At 37.7% G+C, this 23,400-nt stretch overlaps 1 protein-coding gene across 1 annotated transcript; it reads left to right on the top strand.

Annotated features, from left to right (window-relative positions):
- Nucleotides 1-10,517: 10,517 nt before the first annotated feature.
- On the top strand, nucleotides 10,518-23,078 carry LOC105462489 (mucin-17-like). Its single transcript, XM_011709121.1, has 10 exons — nucleotides 10,518-11,065; nucleotides 13,060-13,203; nucleotides 15,072-15,217; nucleotides 15,470-15,642; nucleotides 15,762-16,032; nucleotides 16,349-16,471; nucleotides 16,631-16,801; nucleotides 16,868-17,028; nucleotides 17,865-18,115; nucleotides 18,343-23,078. The coding sequence occupies exons 1-10, from the start codon at nucleotides 11,008-11,010 to the stop codon at nucleotides 22,950-22,952; spliced, it is 6,108 nt and encodes a 2,035-aa protein (XP_011707423.1). The 5' UTR covers nucleotides 10,518-11,007; the 3' UTR covers nucleotides 22,953-23,078.
- Nucleotides 23,079-23,400: the final 322 nt, after the last annotated feature.

Here is a 23,400-nt window from a genome sequence, read left to right as displayed (position 1 = left end):
ACACACACACACACACACACACACACACACACAGCATTATTATTTAATAAAAACAAGTTAAAAAGTTTTAAACTATTTTTTTTTCTACAGTGTTTTAAATATAAAAAATATTATTTTATAAAATCTACCTGGCGAGCGTCATTCCTTAGATAGACATGATATGCATATAAGAATACAATGAGATGCGTAACTCACGAAGTGTTATAAGCATCCATTTAAAGAATAACGTTGATTGAATTGGCTCTTTGCTTAACAATACTTCTTACTTAATAACACTTTTGTTAAATACTAAAAAAAATATATTAAAAAATTCTTAACTTGTTTTTCATTAACAAATAACGCTTTGTAATTAGTTCACAAAAATCACAAAACATTTGCGTATGTTTTATTACATTAAAACACAATTTCTTTTGCATAATATTTTTATCAATAAAAATTGTAATTATATAATTAATTAATTAAATTTAATCATTAATTAGCATTAAAATAAATAAACATTACATTTGAACAGAGAGTTAAACAAGAAGACATTATTTAAGTTACATTGAAAATAATATGTAATTTAAATTACAAATTTATTGATATTATATTTTATAGTAAAATTATTTTAAAAAATTATTGAATCTGGATATAAAAATTAAACTAATTTTATAATATCAATTTAATTATAATATTATACTGTATAGTTAAATTAAATTAGAAAAGAGAAGTAATTTAAGGTTATATTAATGACACTTTTATTAGACAAATTTTTTATCTAAAAAAATGTAATAATTAATAATTTTACATAAATATATTCACTTGTCACAAAAATTAATATAAATACTATAAGTTTTACAATTTTTATGTTTATATTAAATGTAGCCAAATTATTTATATTACAAACAATTTTCTTTTAAAAATAATTTAAAACTATATATAAAACAGGTAAGTGCCATATATTTAAATAAATTAAATATTATTACATTAATGCGTTAAAATTTATTATTTATTATTTATCTGAACAGGACCTTCTCGGGGTTGAAATATTACACGAGGTGAAAAGAGAATTATGGGCGCGATGGGTCCTTGACACGATTAATCAGTAGTAGGTGGGCCAGTGCAAAAGTTTCGACACGTATTCCTTGCCGAACTCGAGCACGGTTTACTAACGATGCGTTTGTCGATTAGCGGCACATCGGGACGAATGTCCCAAACGGGATTTACTTTCATCGTCCATTAAAGGTGTCGTCGAGTCTTACGCGAGATGCCCTGGCAAGGTAAATCACTCGAGAAGGTCGGCGACATTGTTCGCTGGATTGTACGTAATGTTATTCATGACATACGTAACTGACAAACTGACAACAATCGCCATTGCAGAAGAGAAACTCGAGTGAGCGGGATTCTAATTGAAATTGCTATATATATATATATCCCTCTCTCTCTCTCTCTCTCTCTCTCTCTCTCTCTCTCTCTCTCTCTCTCTGCCAAATTGGATCGTAAATAATGTATAGGTGAAACTATATATTACATTGTCATTATAATTTAAGGTGAGAGAAAAAAATTGTAGTTTATACGGAGATACGCGAACACTTAACTCTATTTTAAAATTAAGCAAATAAAAAGCAAAAGGAGTAGGAAATCTGTCGTCTTCCGAGAGAAAAAGGTTTCTACTGATAAATGTTATATGTATATATACACGGTGGTCTAACGCGCTTTCGTTGATTTATTCCTAATTTTTTCTCTGATTTTTTAATAATTGCTCTTTTGACTATTTCTAATCTTCTAACATATCTCGATCGTAATTAAATCTCAAGAATAATTTTTGTAATCTAAAATAAATTGTTTCAAAGCAAATTAAAAATTTTTTAATTATTTGTAATTTTAACTCAACATTTTTATTGAAAAAGAAAATCAACTTCAGATTTGTAAAATATTCCGTAAAAAAGGAAAATGCAATAGCGTTCTGGATCACCCTATATACCTAGACAGTTTGAGAACTATCATTATATACCTTTCACTTATAAATTCTTCGATCAGTTTAAAACTAATTTTCTCATAAGAAGATAATTGATGAAGAAACATCAATTGTTATTTATCAAGTTGTTTGGACCGTTTGCTTTCATGATTTTAGAATGAAATGTTTGTATTTCCATTGTTAAAATTTTTAAAGCCGATTACTTATTTTAAGTCTTGTTCCAAGATCTGAGATATGCCGGACGATTTTATTTCTTTATGTATAGTTTAACACTTCAGTAAAATGAAGTCCATTGTATGCTTATAAAAATGAGTGTGCAACGGATTCATCACGCGTCTGAATTATCTTCCGAAGGACGTCTACGAAAGCGAAGAAAAGGCGACCTTGTGGATTTGTCAAACTCAGACTAAGAAGCGATTGATCAGATTAGCGGAATTAGAGCAAAATTTGTGAAAATTTTATTGTGAAAAACGCGTTCTCAATATAAAATCTTGAAACTACATACATCATATCTGTCTGTAGATGTCTTTTACTTTAGAGCAATATTATTGATAATACAATTCTCCAGCAAAACCAGAATTCAAAGAAGAGTTACAAAAGCTATTGCATAAGTAGATTTTGTTATATTATAGAAATTGAAAAAAATGTGAATACATTGTGAAATGGACTTTTTATTAAAAAATTAACATACATAATGTTATTTTGGTATCACATTTGTAATTAATATTTTACATTTGATATCGATTTCTTAGCAACACTATTCCGTTGTTCCAATGTTACTCAACTGACCAGAGCCGACGACGCGCCCGCGGGCGATGGTGGCGAAAGTAATGGTTCGTTCCAATTTCCCCGAGGCTATACACTGCGTATTACACCCCCGCCTTCGAGCAACGCGTTAACGTACTCTTTTCCAATAGATACTGAAAACCGTAATTCTTAAATCTTCCTGCTCCACACATTTCTCCATTCACTAACGAATAACAAATACAAATATAAATACAACACATCCGTTTTAAGTATTTTCTTAAGTAAATTTACGCCGTTTCTCAAACTCTTTTCAAAACTCTTTTTAATGAGAAAATTAATTGTTTGCTGAAGAACGCTATGTAGTTGAATAATAAGACATTCGCACAAGCAGCTCCTCCACAAATTGCAATCAATATTTCTCCATTTAACAATTGATACTAAGGACAAATGAGCGAATGCGGCGACTTCCCTCGGGCGTCCCGAAGGGAACGTAACGAAGTCGAACGTAAAACGTCGCCCGGAGCTTCGAAAAATTGAACTAAAATTGACGCACTAAAGAAACAAGCCGTATACGAGATGCCGAACATAGCCTGTTATATGTCAGCATTTCGCGCGCAAAGGCTTAAAGACATAAAAGAAAATAGCGAATGATTTGCTCGAAACGTACATACGTCTTGAGAAATATCGCGATGTTAATGGAACGTTAACACTTATGGAATACTCATGTCCTATTAGTATACCTATGAAATATTTATTAGTCCTATTATTAGCATACTGCTATCTACATATAATAGTATGGATACGTACGTTTTATTATAGAACCTTAAAAGGGTATTAATATTTTTAAAAACACATTAAAAAAATCTGAATACTTATGTTCAGACAGTATCTTATGTAGCATATTCACTTTAGTATTTGAATACCAGAGAATACATAGCTTGAATACGTCATAAGTATTTGAATATCTGAGTATCTGAGTGAATTAAGTACTCGGGCATTTGAATACTTGAATACTTCGTGTCGGAGACCGAAAACGGAAAAAATTTCGGCGGCCGCACTGGGATCGGGCGTGTCTGGTCTCGTAGCCGGACGAAAGAAACGGGGTGCCCCCGGTGTGACGTAATTCTGGAGAAAGCGAACGCGTGCGTGGACGCGGTGTGCTCCGCAAAAAGAGCGCGACGGGCCCTCTCGTCTCTCCCGCGTGATCCTGCCTCAATTATATGTGGATTATTATTTCCGTAACAGTCTCCGTGTCACACGTATATCCGCGGAGACGCGCGTAATCGCGTGCCAGGAACAACCCCGCGGGGGGAGGAGGGGGGAGGGGCGAGTCGCGAAGGTCCTGTCGGGGCTTCTTCAAATGACGTCGTGTGACAGGAATCCTTCCGATGCAATAATCTACCGCGTGCCTCGCCGATTCGTAATCCACGCGGCGCGATAACTGCAGCCAGTACGGTATCCTGTCGAACGTCTGATTATGCCAATACGGCATAAACATCCACTTAGTTATGAAAATGGCAGACCAGATTAAATCTCCGATGCACTTAACGCGAGAATTAAGTGTATTCTATAAATTGAACCAGAGTTTTAATTATTCTAGGTGTCAAAATTAATATCGTAATGATAAGTTAAAAATCCTTCTTGCTTTTTTTCTTCTTTCTTCCTTCTTTTTCTTAAATGTCTTTTTGCTTCTGTTTTTTTTATTCCACTTTTTGACAGTTTAATTTTCCCATTTTTCACTTCTTATCCTGTTTTCGGATAACTTCAGCGTGACTTCGACAAGAAGGATTAAAAGCGTGATGCGCGAAATATGACGGCTCGCCTGTATCGATAAAAATCCGCGTAACGGTTCTCGCTCCAAGGCCGATCAAATTCACAAAATTGTCTGCGATTACTTCAACGGCAACGTGAAGAAAATGTGACGACTGGGATTTCTCTCCTGATGACTTCCGGATGGTAAAAGTCGAGGTCGATGAAATGCATCGTTGCCGGGAAATCCAATGGGCTTCTTATAAATAAGTGCTATCTTGTTTCTCATTACAAAACACCGCTAATTAATGCACTCTCGTAATGATTGTTGCGTATGCTCTGAGAAAAACCGCATAGTGGCAACTATAAAGGTGACAACTATATATATAAGTTTTATACGTAGAATTAATTTACATAGTTGATTTATGCTATTTTATAGTTTATTCAATTATGTGATATTATTGCAATTGTAACAAAAAGTAGTGTATTCAATTATAATTTATATTAATTCTACATATACAATAAAACTCTAGTTATAGTTTGTATAATTACATTTACTGTTTTTCTCTAAGTATATAGAATATACAGGATGTCTTCGATCACCCGCAATCGGAACACACTATCAGATTAAGCGTTTTATCCCGAATCTGTAGAGCCTAATAATTTGTTGATCTGCAACGTAGTTCATTAATAAACTATTTTTTTAAATTAATTTTATAATAAATAATAATTTCTTACAATATTAGTAATACATAGACTTTGAAACACAGTGAATAACAGATCGAAAATTTTTAACGATCTCAGACTTAGTGTTCCATAGATTCGGGATAAAATGCTTAATCTGACAGTGTGACACTGTCAGATTGTTAAAAATTTTCGATCTGTGTCATTAAAAGTGCGTTTCACAGTATTCCATGTATTACTAATATTGTAAGAAATTATTGTTATTTATTATAGAATTAATTAAAAAAAATTTAATTAATTTAATTAATTTTAAAAAATAGTTTATTAATTAACTACACTGCAAATCAACAAATTATTAAGTTCGATAGATTTGGGAAAAAACGGGAATTAATTTGATAGTGTGTTCTGATTGCGGATGATCGGAGACACCCTATATGTATCGATTCACAAATTTACTTATTTTTGAGCAACAAAATTCAAAATAAATGAAAATATTTTGATAATGACGCGAAATCAAATTTGAAAATTTAGTTCGTGCTTGAAGGTCTAAGAGACAATACAATTTTTTTTTCTCTATCGTATCGCGTTATACCTTTAGACGACAAATAGATGTAACCATGTTTTGAAACTCGAAATTATACGCATTCTTTTTTTGTGCTGCGAGAGGAATGCGCGTGCTATACGAGATTGGTTTTTGTACCATTTATGTACAAGGAGCTCTCACAATTCTCTTGGAATTCTGAAGGAATTCAATGCGAAGCAAAGCGAAGCAAAGACGGAATATATAGTATAAACCGTTTACAAGTCGATTACAAGTCGCATTTTCACAACAGGTTGCTTCCCAACGAAGGCGATCCCCCCCCCCCCATCAACGAAGAAATCGCGGATTTGTTCTCGCAGACGTAGCGTGGCCGTGCACCCGCCGACAGTAAAGTTGTAAATCGATCGATATCTCCTGACGGCAGTCACTTGTCGCGGCAATAGAACCACGCCCGCGGTTGGTACCCGCGGGCTTCGCCATAGCGCCATAAAGCCGCTTACGTAAACGGAGGCAAAGATATATTGCCACCATGAAATACGGTCCTCGGTCGTTTCTGTCCTCTCACGCAGAAATAATTATTATTTATTTATAACTTAAACGTCGAGCGCTTTTTCACTCTCCAGTAATTTTATAACGTGACTTTCCTCTAAGTAGTTGCGCACGGTGCAGGTCGAATAGACACGAAATAGTCTTTACCCCTCTTCTCTCATTCTTTTATTACAAATTTAAAAAGTTTAATAAAAATGTAATCAAATCTATAGGTGGAATAGACACGAAATAGTCTTTACCCCTCTTCTCTCATTCTTTTATTACAAATTTAAAAAGTTTAATAAAAATGTAATCAAATCTAAAGTAAGAATTTTTTTTATTGTTGGCATTTTAAGTTCTCAATTGTTAATTAACATTCCACTGTCTCTAGATACTTATTATTATTTTATGGTTTTTTTCTTCTACCGATTAGTCAGAAATATATCATGTCCTTTATAGAAACCTTCGCAATTCAGCAATAAACTTCTTTCTTTAGTGCTTCTAATGATCTTTTAATTACGGTCATTTTTTAATCTTAGGTGTATCCTAGATACTTATTTCTTTCCCAGAGAATTTTGGCGTCTATCGTTAGACACCGAGATTTTAGCGCATTTATATCACCTAAACGGTTACAAATTTTCTCACGAATCGTGTGATTCCATTGTCCCGGCCCAATCTTTCGGATTCAATAATGATGAAGAGATTAATGAGAAAAAATACACAGAAAAACGTTCGAAGGGCGGACCACTTATTTAAAAACCTAGTTCAATAAGCGTTTTCTTATCGTTATTGTTATTAAATCTGATTACGAGATTTCTTCAGAAGACTCTTCTGCTGCGCTACGAACAAAATCGCTCTCATTGAGATAATAAAAACTGTAAGAGTCAATGTATTAAGAAAAGAATTTACGCATTTAAAAAATCTTATCAAATATATTTATAGTCTCATCTTAATTTAAAGCCGTTTTAACTTTTAAGTGACATCTAAGGTGCTAATATGACTCTGGTGACTGGCTTATGACATTGGTCTTAAAACATCTGAGATTGTACTTAAGACCAACTATGAATACCAGCCGTAATATCGTCAGATTGCGTTTATTTTCTTTCGTGTTCTTTTTTTTCACGTAACCCTAAATTCCTCGTTGCACATCGACGTGACGCGCCGCGCCGGATTTGGCGAAATGCAGCGTCTTACTTAATATAAGTAGAAATACTCGCGATCTCTTACGCGAACGCAAGCAGACAACGCATACGCACGTCATATCCTGGAGCCGTCGTCGGCGCGCAGCTCGCACTTTGTAAAAGGCCTCCGCACGCCTACTAGGACACAAGTGTCTCCTTTTCAAGTGACCGCTGCCTTTTTTACGAGCGTCTCGTAATTTTCCGAGAGAGGTTCCTTTCCCTCATCTCGCGCGCGGTGTCGATCCGCGGCACTGCAGTGCAGAACGCGTGGACCACTGCAATCGCACGCACCAGATCGCCCGCAGCGTCCAAGCCTACAGTCGCTTTTATTATCGCTTCATTGTTTCCCACGTTCAACGTGTCCAAGTTCAGCTCTTTGGGCTCGCGAATAATGACGATCGTAGATCAGTCTGCAATACGTTGCAAAACAATCCAATAAAATTATAAGACAATTAATAACAATCTTTGCAAAAATTAAATTCTAATTAAATTCTTTTCTTTTTCTTACTCTAAATTACGATCTAAAGAGCTACCAATAATAGTAAGAACAGTTGTGGAGTCCGATAATATACGTATATTACCAAATTTATAAAAAATCTTTTTCTTGTCGCAATGGCTAAAAATAGATCTTTCAGGAAGACTAGTCGATTCGCTCGATAATTCGCGACGAATAAATTAATCATAGATGTTCCTCGTAATAATCGCGACGCCGAGACAGCCGCGTGTAGGTACCTCACCGATTATGTAAACCCCTTAATTGATAATGTTGTAAATCATTTGCATCTGGACTTTACCGTTAAGTTTCTACTTAATTCTAAATTATATGAAAAATAAGGAGTTTTGCGTCCTTCGCTGTGGTTTCTGAAGATTTATCTGCAAAAAAATTTTCCATTTCCCATTGCGCATAAAAATTATTAATATCTAATAGACATGTCTATCTAATGTCAGATTTTTATTCAGCAGAAATGTCTGGATATAAATAATTTTCATGCGCGACTGTAGAAACGGAAAGATTTTTCGCAAGTAAAATTCCAAAAGGACCAATAAGCGATGGGGAACAATAAATACTTTGTTTTTGCCATGTAATTTCGAGTGGACTTTTATAGCAATTCTCTCTCACTGCAAAAGTAAGAGATTTAAAGTATTCTAAATCTCTCTCTGTTATTAGACGAGTCAAGGCGAATACTTAGAATCGAAGAAATAAAGTGAGGAAAATGTGATCGACAACGCAGATAACAATGAAAGCATTAAAGCAGAAGCGCGTTACAGGCGCGTCGAGCGTGTCTCTCTCTCTCTCTCTCTCTCTCTCTCTCTCTCTCTCTCTCTCTCTCTCTGAATTAAAGTAATTTATTATCTTTATCGTAAAAGTAACCGTTTTGCTCACACTGACGAAAATGACGCAATACGCAGAAATGGCTGCAACTCGGCATATCGGCAAATCGGGCTTATTGTTGATTCATTTTGTTCGCCTACTTTCAGACCTAGATTTTAGATTGTACAATTTCAAAATCTCAGCCGATATTCGATCTCCTTTACCACAAGTTTCTCACGATCGAATGACGATGACGCGGAAGTATTAGATAACGATTTTCTTATCAATGAACAGTGAAACAGTTCATTTGATGGGCTCCTTAAAAAGGATATCCTTGAAAAAGAATCTGCAAGTGTTTTCTATTCTAACATGGAACAAATGTACAGAGAAGAGAATATAGTCGTGGCAACTATAAAGGTGACAAATGCTATGCAGAATGAATATACATATAACAGTTGAAACTAATTTATAAGTTAACAAGCTAATAAGCTACGAGTATAGTTTAATAATTTTATACATATATATGTATACATATAGTAATTATTAAACTATATTATTAATTATATTACTAACTATATTATTACATCGAGAGAAAAATGTAATTAAAATAACCATAATTTAACTATAATTTATAGTGAATTTAGGGGACAACTATAAAATTGTAATTAATTTAACAATGCAAATTATAGCTGCTTTAACAATGTATTATACATTATACATTAATTATGATTGTGGATATTTTTTTTTTTCGTTTACTTATTTTTTAGTTATTATTACAATATAAATAGTAAACAAATGTTAAGAAAATAGTTATACTTACTATAATTGCAGTTGCATCTACTATATAAAAATATTTATTTAATTTATCTCATATATATCTTAATATTTTGCTATATTAATATTTGAAATTATTATAATTTATAGTAAAATTTTTTTTACATTTGGTAGGATTATATATATAAGGTTATTATTACTAACATTATAATAATAATAACTATAAAAATATTGCTCCTAACCATAATTTTTTTACCATGCAATTATAGTCACAAATACAAATTATTTTTCTCTTTACTATAGTCTCTCCTAGCCTCTGCTATAATCCTACATTTAAAACTTGTATTGTTGCTATGTTCTTTTTCTGAGTATATAGAAAAATACGAGTACCTAGAGATACGTATTACTTAGACTTTATTCGCAGGTTGTTTTCTCTTATCGGACGTTGGTGCGAAAAAAAAAGTTTATCGAAGTTTTTCGTATGACGGCGATGATTCAATGATGCAATCGTCTAGATTTAAGAGGGACATCATCATCGATTAGTATACGTCAAGTTGCTAATACAGCAACACGGATGCCAAGCCGTTGGACGACTCTCGCGTTGCATCGGGAGAACGGGAGTTGGATTACGCACGGTGGTAGTTCGATTCGAACGACCGCAGCGCGCGCTTCTGATAATCGCGAGGTGCGATCCGCCAAATGGAATTGTCCGACACACGATTTATCGAAACGTGAGACGCTCATCAGTGACGAGCTGCTAGTCCCGTGAAGTCGGAGTTGATTAACCCGAAATACACGGTCACAAGGATCAATCTCTTGTCGCACGAGCGTTATATAGTTTCTACGATACCGCGTAACACTCTTCGACGACAGCTTGTTAACGACGAATTACGAGCGGTTAATTGCGGCATAACTGCCCGATCCGCGATCTCTAATAGCCGCTCTCTCGGCTACTTAATTTGCTCCCCCCCCCCCCCTCGACAAAAGAAAAAGAAGAAAGACGTTCCGCGCGCTCGTGTGCGTACGTGCGTGCGTGCGTTACCTTATTTCGCGACGTACATCGTTATAACGCGTAACGCGGAAAGTGTCCCGATCTGGGACAGTCCGGATACCCCACCCGCGATCCAGCGACCCGTCGATCCCGATGGCCTCCGGCTTCACTCCCTCTTTTTTCGCCTCACCTCCGCCTGTTCTCTCGGTGCCTTCCCTTTCGGTCTTTGGTCCTCGCTGCCATCCGGTCGAGACCGGCAGGGTTTACTAAGACAGCACGCGTCCTCCAGAAACTTCAGTGTAAGACGCGCGCTCGCACTTGAAGGATCATCGGATTTCCTCCACTTTGACAGAGGGACACGAGACAGGACGTTTGAGGGTGCGAAAGAGAGAGGGCGGAGGAGAAGATCCAATTAATTCATGCGGGATGCCGATGTGACGTTCGACAGTTCGAGTGCGAGATCTCCTGCGTCTTCAGTATCGATCCGATTGTGATCCATCGCGATTTCGGTGTTCCTGATCGGGGGTTTCTGTGGAAAGCGCAATGTGGGGTCGTGGTGTTCTGCTAGTGTCGTTCGCGCTCATAGCGCTTGGAACGACGAGTAAGTGTGATTATTTGAAAAACAATCTTTCCGTAAATTTTTTTTATAAATTTTTGAAGTTCAGAATTGAAAGATTTTCTATGCTTTAATTTATCCTAAAGCATTTAAAAAATATATTTTCCGTTCTTTTAAATTACTTATGAGAGACAAAATAACAAATTTAATAATATATTTCTCAATATAATTTTAACAATTTATATATTAATAACTTTATTATAAATAAATTAAATTATTTATTTTTAAATAAAAAAAAAATATTAATCTATATAGTAAAATTAATAAAGAATGCTATTTAATAATCCAGATTTATTGATTTATTTAAAATTACATTTACAATAATTATAAAAAATAAAACATTTATTCTTCGTTGCTTAATAATTTTTTTATTTTGTTTTTAATCGCAAAATTATTTTATATTTAGACACACATTTCTGTTAAGCTTAACTAGAAAAGTTTCGATATAAATAACTTCTATATGCAACGGAAATTAGAACCTTCTTGCAAATAAAAAATAAAATAATGACGTTTTATTTTTTATTTAATTTTAACTATTAAATAGAAAAGCAATTGTTTAGACGTAAGTAATTTTTATATGCAATTGAAAATAAATTGGAATCTTTTTATACAAATTTGCAAATAAATCTTCAGAAATAAATAAAAATTGAAACGTCCCACTTTACTAATAATGTAACTTTATATGCGAGTTTAAAGAATATACACGACATAAATAGATTTTTGATTACGTTGCGTACAACTTCCGTAGACGAGGTGAAAATTGAATGGTTCATTCAGAGAATTAAATAGCACGCGTCGACGAAATGTGAACGAGTGCGACGCAAAAAGTGATCTTCTGCCGATTGCGTTACACGCGTATCGGATACACCGCGTCCTAAGGTTAAATTACGCCACGTGCAACTGATTGTGAGAAGCGATCATCCTCGCAAGGACGATACCATTTATGTCATCGATTGTGTGCATACTCGCGTATACTCCAAATTCCGATGACCTGCACCTTTGACGGCTGCGGAGTCATTTAACGATGACTCAAAGAAATTTTTTCTTGTACACTGAGAGAAAAACTTGATTGCAATTATCATAATTCAACTACAACGTATAGTCATTTTCGGTGTCAACTATTTCATTAGTAAAACTATAGATATAATATATAATTATTATTACTAATTATTATTACTAATATTACAGCAGTAATAATCAGTAAAAATGGAGCTCCTAATCATAATTTATCGTGCTATGCAATTATCGTCATAAATACCAAACACGTTTTTTTCTCACTGTATCTCCGAGCCCGATGTAAATCGATTAACATTAATATGAACCGGCCGTACGAATAAAATGGCGTAATTTGATTTATCGAAATTAATACCTCACAGCAAAAATGTAAAACATGAAATGTACGGTACGTTTTTGCTTTCAAGTGAATTCTTTTATATCCTGCATTCAATAAGAAATACTCGCTCTTCGCCGTACTCCTCTACCCGTCTGATTAAACGTTCGACGAGCGCGAGTCGCACGTGGCATAAGTGACATTTGTAATATTTATACGCGAGGAAATAGTGTTTACATTTATCGCGAAGAATTTGCCAAGCGTCGCGCAATCCGTACGCAGCGTTACGCTCAATCATACGCGCGATCGACCGCTGGCACATAGTTATTATCTCCATGTATCCGGGACTGATGTTGATTATTAATAAGGCACGTGCAATCTCTCGCTTCTTAATCTCCCGCGGATCATCCTCCGTGCGCCTCTTTCTTTCTTTTATTTTTTTTAAGAGAGAGTTAATAGCCAGGCTCGCGTGACTGTGCAAAAATCGCAATCACAATAACGCACTGTGTGTGACCGGTCGATGATGTCAACCGATCGAAACTTCCGCTGGTTCTCGAATCTTGTTCGCGCCGGCCGGCCGAGCACCGCGTTTTCTTACGGCGCGGCGAGGTAAAATCGAAGTATGCATACATAATTCAATCTGTTGCAGAATGCCCGACGAGGAAAGCGTCGCCCGTCAGGGAGATCCTCTGCTACACTTCCAGCTACGACGCGCAGCTTCTGGACGGCTCCGTGTGCGGCTGCACCACTCTGGTGCACCAAAGTCACGACGTGCGGAATCTCTCAATTTCCGGTAGATGCAATAATTCTGATAACAAGGGAATGATCAAGCTGTAATTCGAACCGCGCTCGAACCATTTCGAAATTATACATCACGTCGCTGTTAGAAATGCAGACGAGTGAGAATTCGACAAGACGCTTGTAATGGAAGTGACAAGATTAGTTTTGAAACGTTACGAATATCAATGAGACATACGGCTGCGTTCGGGGAGTGCGCTATTAGCGATATTGCGTCATTCTATTCTTGTTTAATAAAGATAGAATGAAACGCATAATATAAATAAACGCATAAAATAAATGATACTCATAGCGCGCTCTCCGAACGCAGCCATGAGTGTAACTGAAAGAAAACGGAAAGTATATCTGATTGCAATAATTGGAAATCAGATTCAATAAAAGTTACAATTCAGATAGACTTATTATAGAAACTTAAGGAAGGACTTAAAGGAATTTTGATTGATATGATCGGAATATATTTTATCATAATTGAATTTCTGATTATTTCAACTAGAAAGTTTGATGGCTTTAACTAAATAAATTTATTTATTTTAAATGCAAGGCTGGATAAAATGCTTTTCGAATTATATTTAAAATGCAAAATGTAAAATGAGTTTTTCAAATCCATTTTAAATATAAATACGTAAATAGGTATTTTAAATAATTTTCAAATGCAAAATAGTTGTTCTTAATGTATGCAATTAAATTCGCAATTTATTTTAATATAATCATACATTTTATTTGTTTTATTTAATAAAACATTTAGAATCATTTCATTCTTGTTGTTCGCTGAAAGTTAAACAAGAACAAATGATACTCGTAAACGTTAAGTTCAACGTAGGGCGCGTTCAACAAATAGATCAGTAAGCGCTCAATGATTTGCCTTTGTTACGGTATTGGTTCGTTCACTCAGATCCAGCAAAAAGCTAAAGGCAAAAACCAATCATATTAAAGAATCACTAAACGCTAAATGCTCTATTTTGTCAATTAAACGCGTCCATAAAAGAAATTGTGTTTTGACCAATTACGAAACTTGATATCTTTTCATCAAAAATTATGTTTACACGTCATTCTTAATCGGGTTTAATAATATCTATAGCTATGAAACTGGCAAATCACAGTCATTTTATTCTTCAGAGAAATAGTTTTGATTGGTTACATTAATTACTACATATGTTATTAAACTCGATTAAGGCTACATTTACTTTGACACTTACAGCGCTTATCATTTCAGCCTTGCTGTTTTTTAAACGTTAAAGAAGAACAAATAATGCTCACAAGTGTTGTAAATGCCAAATCGGACGCAGTCTAAGAGTAACGTGTAAACATGTAAACGTAATTAATAACACTAGGAGAAATTTGTGAGCGCTTTAAAAAAACCATTTACCCATTTTACAAATAGTTAAATGTATAGATATTTCCATTTCAAATGTAAAATAAAAATGGTTTTTCAAAAAGCATTTGAAATATAAAATTCAAAATACCATTTCTATTTTAAATACATATTTAAAATAGATCTATTTCAAATATTACTTAGCACTGTTTAAATGATTTGTATATCTTTTGTTGATTGAATCTATTAGATTTCCAATTAATGCAACCAGATTTTTTTCTGATTATACTTACGGCTATGTTTGGGCTATTAATGCTATTATATATTATTCTATCTTCATTCATTAGATTTAGAACAAGGAAATGCTTCAAATACGATACAAGGAATTTTGAGCGGTATGATCAGAATTCCTTTTCTCGTAATTGCATTTTGTTTTATTGGTACAACCAAAACATTTTTCTCAGTGTGATTAGATTTGAGTGAAAATTTTTGCGAAACTAAATTTAAATGTATTCCAAAGTGTATTACCAATTGCAAATAACATGTTCTAGACATCTCTGACTTGCGGAAAACTTTGAAAGAGATGTATCCGCCTCTACAGTTCGTAATTTCTATACACGATCCCGCGATGACGCTCAGAAATTCCGCCATGATACGACAGGAAGCTATCGCTCGAATTATTGCCGTTATGAAAGAGGTATGGTATTTCCTATTGTCACATCTTGAGGTGAGATTTTATCTTCCGAGAAGACAAGATGACTTAAGAATTGAATAATCACGTAATGATTAAACATATATTTCAATATATAAGTATAAATCTTGTATAATTAAGTAGGCTGGTAAAGAAATATCAATTAAGATAAACTCGTAAAACAGAGTTATGTAAGTGTAAATATTAAATTGCGAAAGTATATATGTTAATAAAAGGAAGTTTTTCTCTTTGTTCAAGGTGGACGGCGTGGAAATGAACGTGACGGCGGGTTCGAAGGAGCGTCTTTACAATTTTGTCAAAAGTCTTAAAAACGAAATGATTCGAAAGTCTTACGACAAGAGAATTTTCATGACGTTGCCCATTAGACCGGAGGATTTAGCCAAGCAGTTCGATATTAAGGAACTCATAAAGTGAGAATCGTCGACTGATGTGACATGTTATTGTCCGCTCATCGACGAGACGTTCGACAAATCCTTCCCATCATTTCTTATTTTCTTACGGATTTTTTCTTACTATTATTAATTTATAGATACGTCGATCTGTTTACACTGCCAACGGATTATATGACGGACGAAGACGGAGCCTTCGTTACCTTTCACCCCTCACGTCTGATGGGACTTTTCGACATACTAAACACCGATAGCTTGGTAGACTTGATAAGTGGATTAGGAGCACCCAAGCAGAAGATCGTGATGACCTTGCCGGCCAATGCGTACAAATTCACTTTGAAGAACGAGGATGAAAACACTCCAAGATCAGGAACTACGGAGAAGGAGCCTGCGCCAATCGATCGTATACAGGTGCAATGTACTTACACTCACAAGAAAAAGGCATAATGGTGACAGCTACAAAAGTGACAGTTCTACAAATTTTATATGTAGAATTAATGTACACAGTTGAATAAACTATTTTATAGTTGCAATAACAAATTATACATTAGTTTATTCAACTATGTACATTCTACATATAAAATTTGTACAGCTGTCACCTTTACAATTGTCACCTCTACGTTTTTCTTTAAATGTACGATTTTAGCAACAAAAAAAAATTTATAAGTTCACTAACAATAAGTAAAGACTGCAAATCTATCCTCAAGCTAATCGATCTTTATCGCAGCTCTGCGAAGCCATAAACAGCGGGGAATGGACCGTGGAACGAGATGAAGATCTCACGGCGCCGTACGCATTTCAAAACAAAACGTGGATCGCTTTCGAAGATAAGATTTCAGTCGGAATAAAGGTGTGTACGCGGATTTCCCAGTTACTCACTCTACGTAAAAATCTAGTTGCGACGCCGTTGTTTGAGATTAAATAAAACGTCTTGCAGCACTTTCTTCTTATTTAGCTTTTATTAGAGCGATCAATCATGTTTTCGTCTGTATGGCAGAATTTATTTTAGGGGAAATACGCGTTGCTGCGAGACTTGGCGGGATTGGCGGTGCGAAATGTGGAGAACGACGTGGAGACCGAGTGTGAAGTACCGCTCACGCAAGAAATTTATTATTCCTTCACGGAGTTTAGGAGAAAATCGAGACAAGCCGTGCTCAGTGCACTCGAAGACGAGCTTCATGTGAGATTATTTTTACGTCGAATTACCGTTTCTACTTTTTCATGACAATTTATTGAAAATTTTCAGCAAATGCAATTTTCGTATCCTAATCACGCGAAAACGTCCAGCTTCCGCGTCGTTCGGGTGGTAGACACGGAGGGGCACATCAGAGCAGTGCGCGAAAACACGCAAACCGAGTTCGTTTGCAGACGGCAAGGCTACTTTGTCCATCCGAGGAGTTGTAATAGGTAGTTATACAGGGTGGATACTAAGTAATGTAAAAGATTTTAAGGAGTAATTTCTTATACAAATTCATTTTGAATTCTTTATATTATAATATGATATATCCGGAACGTCTTAATTTTAAAGATATAAAGTGTCAAAGTTAAAAAAAAATTTTGCTTAAATTTTTTTCTAAAAATTTTGGATACCATTCGAATTATTTTGATAAATGGTTCTTATTAAATTGATTAGCAATTTAATACGTAATAATACGGTCCTGTTTCAATCATGAGGGGTTGTGTTGAATCCAGAAGTAATGGTACGCAGTTTTCGAAACTAGAATACGTATGTAAAATCACATAATAAAATATTGAAGCACCAAGATCCTGGTATGACCGTGCATTGGCCTTTCTCATTCATTGTATTTTAATAAAGCTTTGTGTTTGTTTCAAGTTTTATCAATATAACTCGAACGGTTTTCGAAATTTTTGGAAAAAACAAAATATTTTTTTCAATTATTAAAAGAAAAATATCGTTTTTTTTTCAAAAATTTCCAAAACTCAGGTTATTTTGACGAAACTAGAAACATACACAAAGCTTCATTAAAATAGCCCGAGTGATTTTTGGAAAAAAGCGAAATTTTTCCTTCAACTTTGATATTCTGCATCTTTAAAACTAATTCGTTTCACAGATATATGGTCATATGAAGTTTTCGTTTTAAATTTGTGTGAAAGGTTATCCCTTAAAATCTTTTACATTGCTATATAACTAACAACGACAATAATCATTTAAGCTGATTAAACTGGAAAGATCACGTTACTAAATTCGGATCAATGTATTTGTAAATAATGTTCTTTCACAGATTCTATCGCTGCGTGAAATTCAATCAAGAAATAGAAGATTATTCCGTTTTCGAATTCGATTGTCCAGCTGGACTGTCGTTTGATGAGAGCACGGAGGTTTGTGTTTGGCCAGGCTCATTGCCCGAGGGCTCACCTTGTCCCGGTAGCAGCGAGATTGCTCCTGTCACCCCGAAGAGATTTGAATGTTCTCAACCCGGCTATTACGCGGATCCGCAAAATTGCCGTTGGTTCTTCGCCTGCATGGACTTAGGTGTGCTACAATTCATGCGTAATGAATAATTCATGCATTTATACACAGACCTTATGTATTATTCAAAATCGCTAAAGAAAGCGTTATAATTGCAGATATTACATAATCCTGCCGTATTACATAATCCTCATCGTTGCAACATTTATGCAGCATTTTTTTAAATTCAAATTCGTTATACGCGCACAAAATAAATTTTTATACAAATTTTATTATATTAATATTGACAGGTGGAGAGGAGCTGATGGCGTTTGAGTTTCGTTGTCCGTACGGCTTGGTGTTCGACGAGAAAAAGCTCGTGTGCGAGTGGCCTTGGCTGGTTCCAGCGTGCTCGGGATCCGGGTCAGGTTACACCAGAACGGAATATAACTACGGGGGCTACACCGCGGGAGCCTCTAGCAGCGTTGGAGTTGGTGGTTATGTTAACAGTGGTTTACCGGAATACTCCGTCACGGCGGGAATGGATTATTCCAACGTGGACTACTCTACCGGTGCCGGTGTCCAAGGAACAGGTTATTTCGGATCCACCACAGGAGATACCGATAAACATCCTGGTATCTCAATTTCCGGCGCTGGACATGTAGGACTAGGTCAAGTCGGTACCGATTACTCTAAATCCACCGAATACAGAGGAGCAGTAACTTCTGTTCCGACGTACAGTGGATCATCCGGTATACAGTTTGGCTCGGTACCATCTAGTACGTTCGTCGTGGGAGAAGGTGGCACGGGATATTCTACAGCGAGCAGTAAAATTGACGATACTGGATATACCGTATCTACTGGTCAAGATAGATACTCCGCATCTACTGGTGGATTTAATACTGGATTTACACACGCGGGAGGAATTACTGCGGATTTTCCCGGATCTACGACAAGAGAGTACTCCGGAACTGCTAGTGGAAGTCACTTGACGGAGCAAGGTGTAACTTATTCGGGAAGACCTCCAGTCTCAAGCTATCCTAGTTCGGCACCAAGTGGCTATACAGGAAGCGTCAGTACAAGTAGTCCGATAACAGATACAAGTTATTCGAGAACTTCGGGAGATTACTTCGGATCCACTTCAGGATCACCTGGTTCATCCATTGGTGTCCATAGAGAATCTACTAGTCCTAGATATGGTGGGTCGACAAATGTATACTCAGGATCTAGCACGTTTAATGCCAATGATTACTCGGCTTCTACCGGTGTTTATTCAGAAGCAACCGGACGTCAGCCAACGTTCGGCGTAACCGGCCCGTCATTCGGATCTGTGTCTTATCCCGGAGCTAGCGGCAATATTGAAATCACAGGATCGACTGCAACAGCATACGGAGGCTCAAGTCCATATAGTACAACGGGCATAGGTCGAATCCCAGGAACTGACTTCGTTAGCGGCGTTCCGAAATCCGAACTGGAAACTTCAAGAATTTCTACTGTCTCCGGACGTGTGACTTCTAGACCAACAAGCGTCTCTTCGACAACAGGCTATAGATATGGCAATGAGGATGGATATACAATTCCTGTATTCGTACAACACGAAGAACCCTCAATTTATCCCTCCATTGGAACAACAAGAGGCGGAACGACTGGACCGAGCGGAATCGGTTTAACAAGTGGCTACGGAAAAACTAATTTAAACATAAGTATTTTTGGGAATGAGATTCCTACCGGTTACGACATACAGAGAGGCACCACTGGTGCCATTCAAACTGGGAGTAGCGTAGATGGCAGTATTATTATCGGTGACTCCTTTTCGGGGACCACATTTAGTCACGGAAATGTTCCTGGAGCGGTGTCAACTTCTGCCGTTAACCAGGGCACTATCTTGACCGGAGGTATAAGACCTGGGTACGTCGCCACCTCTTCCGGGACACCCGGTTATGCGATCAGCGATGGCGTGAAGACTGTAGAAATCGGTTCAGCTAGTCCGGGAACTCTGCTATACGGAACGCCGAGTCCTGCGATTTCAATAAGCGGTCCTTCGACAGCCGGTGTTCTTTTGAAAGGTGACTCTATCCCAAGCAGTGCTATCTTTGGACAAACTGCTCCTGGAGTGTCTATAGGAGGTTCCATTCAACCGGGTTCGACAATTGAGAGCTCGACCCGTAGATATGAGTCACAATCAACTTATCACGGCATCAGCGGTGCCACAGATTCAATTACCTATTCGAGTAGCACTCCAAGGGAAGGCCTGACACCTACAACTCCTCAAGGCTACAGAACTGACGGTTCGTCCGTCACTTTTACTTCACCAGGCTATTCCTCGACAGCTGCACCGGGTGGTCGCATCACCGTTCAGTCAGCTACTTCCGGCTATTCATATCCTAAGCCGGCCGTTCAATTCGGAACTAGCACCGTCACGTTCAACGCCGATACTAGCAAGTATACAGAGAACGATATTCCAGATTACAGGCCAACCAGCGCTATTCTTCCCGAATCATTTGTACCTGGAGGTAGAATAGAAGACACCAGGGGTGGTATTTTTGGTTCTACTTTTGAAGGCTCAACTACTCCAGGATACTCCTCTAGTAAATCGGCCGTTTTTACACCAAGTGGATTCACAAAGACTGGTCCAACTAGGACGGGTATAACCACAGCTGTCCTCGGAGGTGGCGGTAGCTACTCGATAAGCCCGAGTGATCGTCGGCCTACTTACAGTCCCGACAATATCAGCGAGAAGGCATTCGAGGGAAATGTCGCTGGGTATACCAAGACATCGTTTACTGACGGTCCGTCTGTCACTTTTACTCCACCAGGCTATTCCTCGACAGCTGCATCGGGTGGTCGCATCACCGTTCAGTCAGCTACTTCCGGCTATTCATATCCTAAGCCGGCCGTTCAATTCGGAACTAGCACCGTCACGTTCAACGCCGATACTAGCAAGTATACAGAGAACGATATTCCAGATTACAGGCCAACCAGCGCTATTCTTCCCGAATCATTTGTACCTGGAGGTAGAATAGAAGACACCAGGGGTGGTATTTTTGGTTCTACTTTTGAAGGCTCAACTACTCCAGGATACTCCTCTAGTAAATCGGCCGTTTTTACACCAAGTGGATTTACAAAGACTGGTCCAACTAGGACGGGTATAACCACAGCTGTCCTCGGAGGTGGCGGTAGCTACTCGATAAGCCCAAGTGATCGTCGGCCTACTTACAGTCCCGACAATATCAGCGAGAAGGCATTCGAGGGAAATGTCGCTGGGTATACCAAGACATCGTTTACTGACGGTCCGTCTGTCACTTTTACTCCACCAGGCTATTCCTCGGCAGCTGCATCGGGTGGTCGCGTCACCGTTCAATCAGCTACTTCCGGTTACTCGTATCCTAAGCCAGCCGTTCAATTCGGAACTAGCGGCGCCACATTCTCCTCGACACCAATTGCGCCGACTGGAAATGATTTACCAGTCACGACATCGAGACCGTTCTTCGGCCGCTTACCAACGTCATCAGTCAGGCCCGTAATTTACACTACTGAACAACCAGAGATTTACGAAACAACTTCTTTTGAATCGAATAAAATTCCGGTGGCTGTGTCGTCCGTCAGACCTGTAACCGAATACAAAACTGATGACCGATTTAGCCAAAGGACGGGCAGTCCTGCATCAGTATCCACGTCTAGCATCGGTTTAGGAGTCTCTTTTCAACGAACCGATTTGAATGGCCCGACAGGCTATAGCTCTTCATTAGGATACCTCCCGCCAAAGCCAACAGAGGCTGGCGTGGTTGTGTCCACCACAAAGTATGATGAATCTACGGTAACCGCGCGACCAGAGTTCGGAGTAACATACAAAAGACCTTCACCGGTCCCCGACGTTACGTACGGAGGTCCTTCCTCGTTTCATACGCCCACCACATACAGGCCTTCCTACTATCCCGGTCAAGGATTTTCGTCCACTCCATCTTTCCTAGAAACAACCCTTAGCGGCGGCTCGCCGACAAACCTGGGTATTTCAAGAGATAAGATCGACAAGTTAATTACAAACTACGACAGGGGTACCGTCAAGTACACGCCAAACATATACGACACTTATTCGAGCTCAGGATTCGGTTCAACCTCAACCAAGAAATTTACTTCATCATCGTCTTTCACGAAGTCACCATTCTTCCCGAAGACCGACAGTGGCTTGGGTTTCACAACGCCATCCGGCATTCGCCCTTCGACATTTTCATACGAAGTTACCACAAAGTCGCCCGAAGGCAAGGACAAAGTTATCATAAAGTGGAGCGATCTTCATCCACTTCTTCTGAGCAAACTCGGAGCAGAATGCACATGCAAGGCCGATCCCTTTGCCAATCTTCGTGGCCCGGTAAGGAAGCTGATTGACTCTTCCAAAGGCAAGGTGGATTTGGTTAACTATGACTCTTCTGAAATCTACGTCGATTTTGGTTCCGCTGAAAAGGACGACTATTCCACCAATTATGACAGTTTTCCAGCCCAGCCGTTTAAGATTAGCGGTCCATATGAAGAAACGGGTACTATTTCAACCAATTTGCCATCATCCTCTTACTTACCTGCGGCAGATGCCAGAACACCCGCGAGAAGTAACGAGTTCCATTCGGGTCGAAAGGGCAAGAAATTGGAGTACGAAGACGAAAAAGAAGAGGAAGAAAAAGATGAATATTATGAGGATGATCCTGATCAGATAATTAACGGTGTCACCGATTGCGCTAGGCCAGGCCTCTTCAGGCATCCCGCCCTTTGCAATAAATTCTACGCTTGCCACTGGGATCAATGGAAGAAGAAATTCACGCTTCACATCTTTAATTGTCCGGTTCACTTAACGTTTGATTCAAACGCGGGCGCGTGCAACTGGCCCAGCAAGGGACCAGCTTGCCAAGCCAACAATTTATTAGTGTAAATGCGTTATTTTAGATTTTTATTATCGGTCAATCAGCGTTCTCTTTACATGCTTATGGTATTTCTTCTAAAATTCTTTTGTACATAACGAATAGAAGAAGTCAAAGTCTAATTGTACATTTTAAAATCACTTTTTAGACCGCTTAATTTAGGTCGGAAGATCAATTCGCTATTACACAAGGAAACGTTGCAAGTGCAGTAGTACGTATGTCATTAAATATGCGAGCGATTGTTACTTTCACGTGGATTGGTCTCCCGGCCTTGGATTTCTTTTGGGACTTATCTTAACACCCAGATCCCCAAACGTTTGCATTGAATAGCATCTCGATAAATATCTCGCTAAAGTGAATCTCCTAGCATCGAAGAGGGAAGTCGTGGGAAGATGGAGATACTTGTTGAGACATGTAGGAAGAAGGCCAAATCCAAGGCGATCGAGGTGCAGGACTGCG

The sequence above is a fragment of the Wasmannia auropunctata genome, unplaced genomic scaffold (genome assembly GCF_000956235.1).
Source record: "Wasmannia auropunctata unplaced genomic scaffold, wasmannia.A_1.0 LD336097.1, whole genome shotgun sequence".
NCBI lineage: Eukaryota > Metazoa > Arthropoda > Insecta > Hymenoptera > Formicidae > Wasmannia > Wasmannia auropunctata.
The sequence above is the reverse complement of the archived record's forward strand: the minus strand, read 5'-3'. Positions and strand labels throughout refer to the sequence as shown.

What these genes read in the sequence shown, in the direction of transcription:
- LOC105462489 (XM_011709121.1), top strand. Translation starts at nt 11,008, where the DNA reads ATGTGGGGTCGTGGTGTTCTGCTAGTGTCGTTCGCGCTCATAGCGCTT. An exon ending in AGATTTCAGTCGGAATAAAG is followed by an intron (nt 16,472 to 16,630) that starts GTGTGTACGCGG and finishes AATTTATTTTAG; the next exon opens with GGGAAATACGCGTTGCTGCG. An exon ending in CACTCGAAGACGAGCTTCAT is followed by an intron (nt 16,802 to 16,867) that starts GTGAGATTATTT and finishes GAAAATTTTCAG; the next exon opens with CAAATGCAATTTTCGTATCC.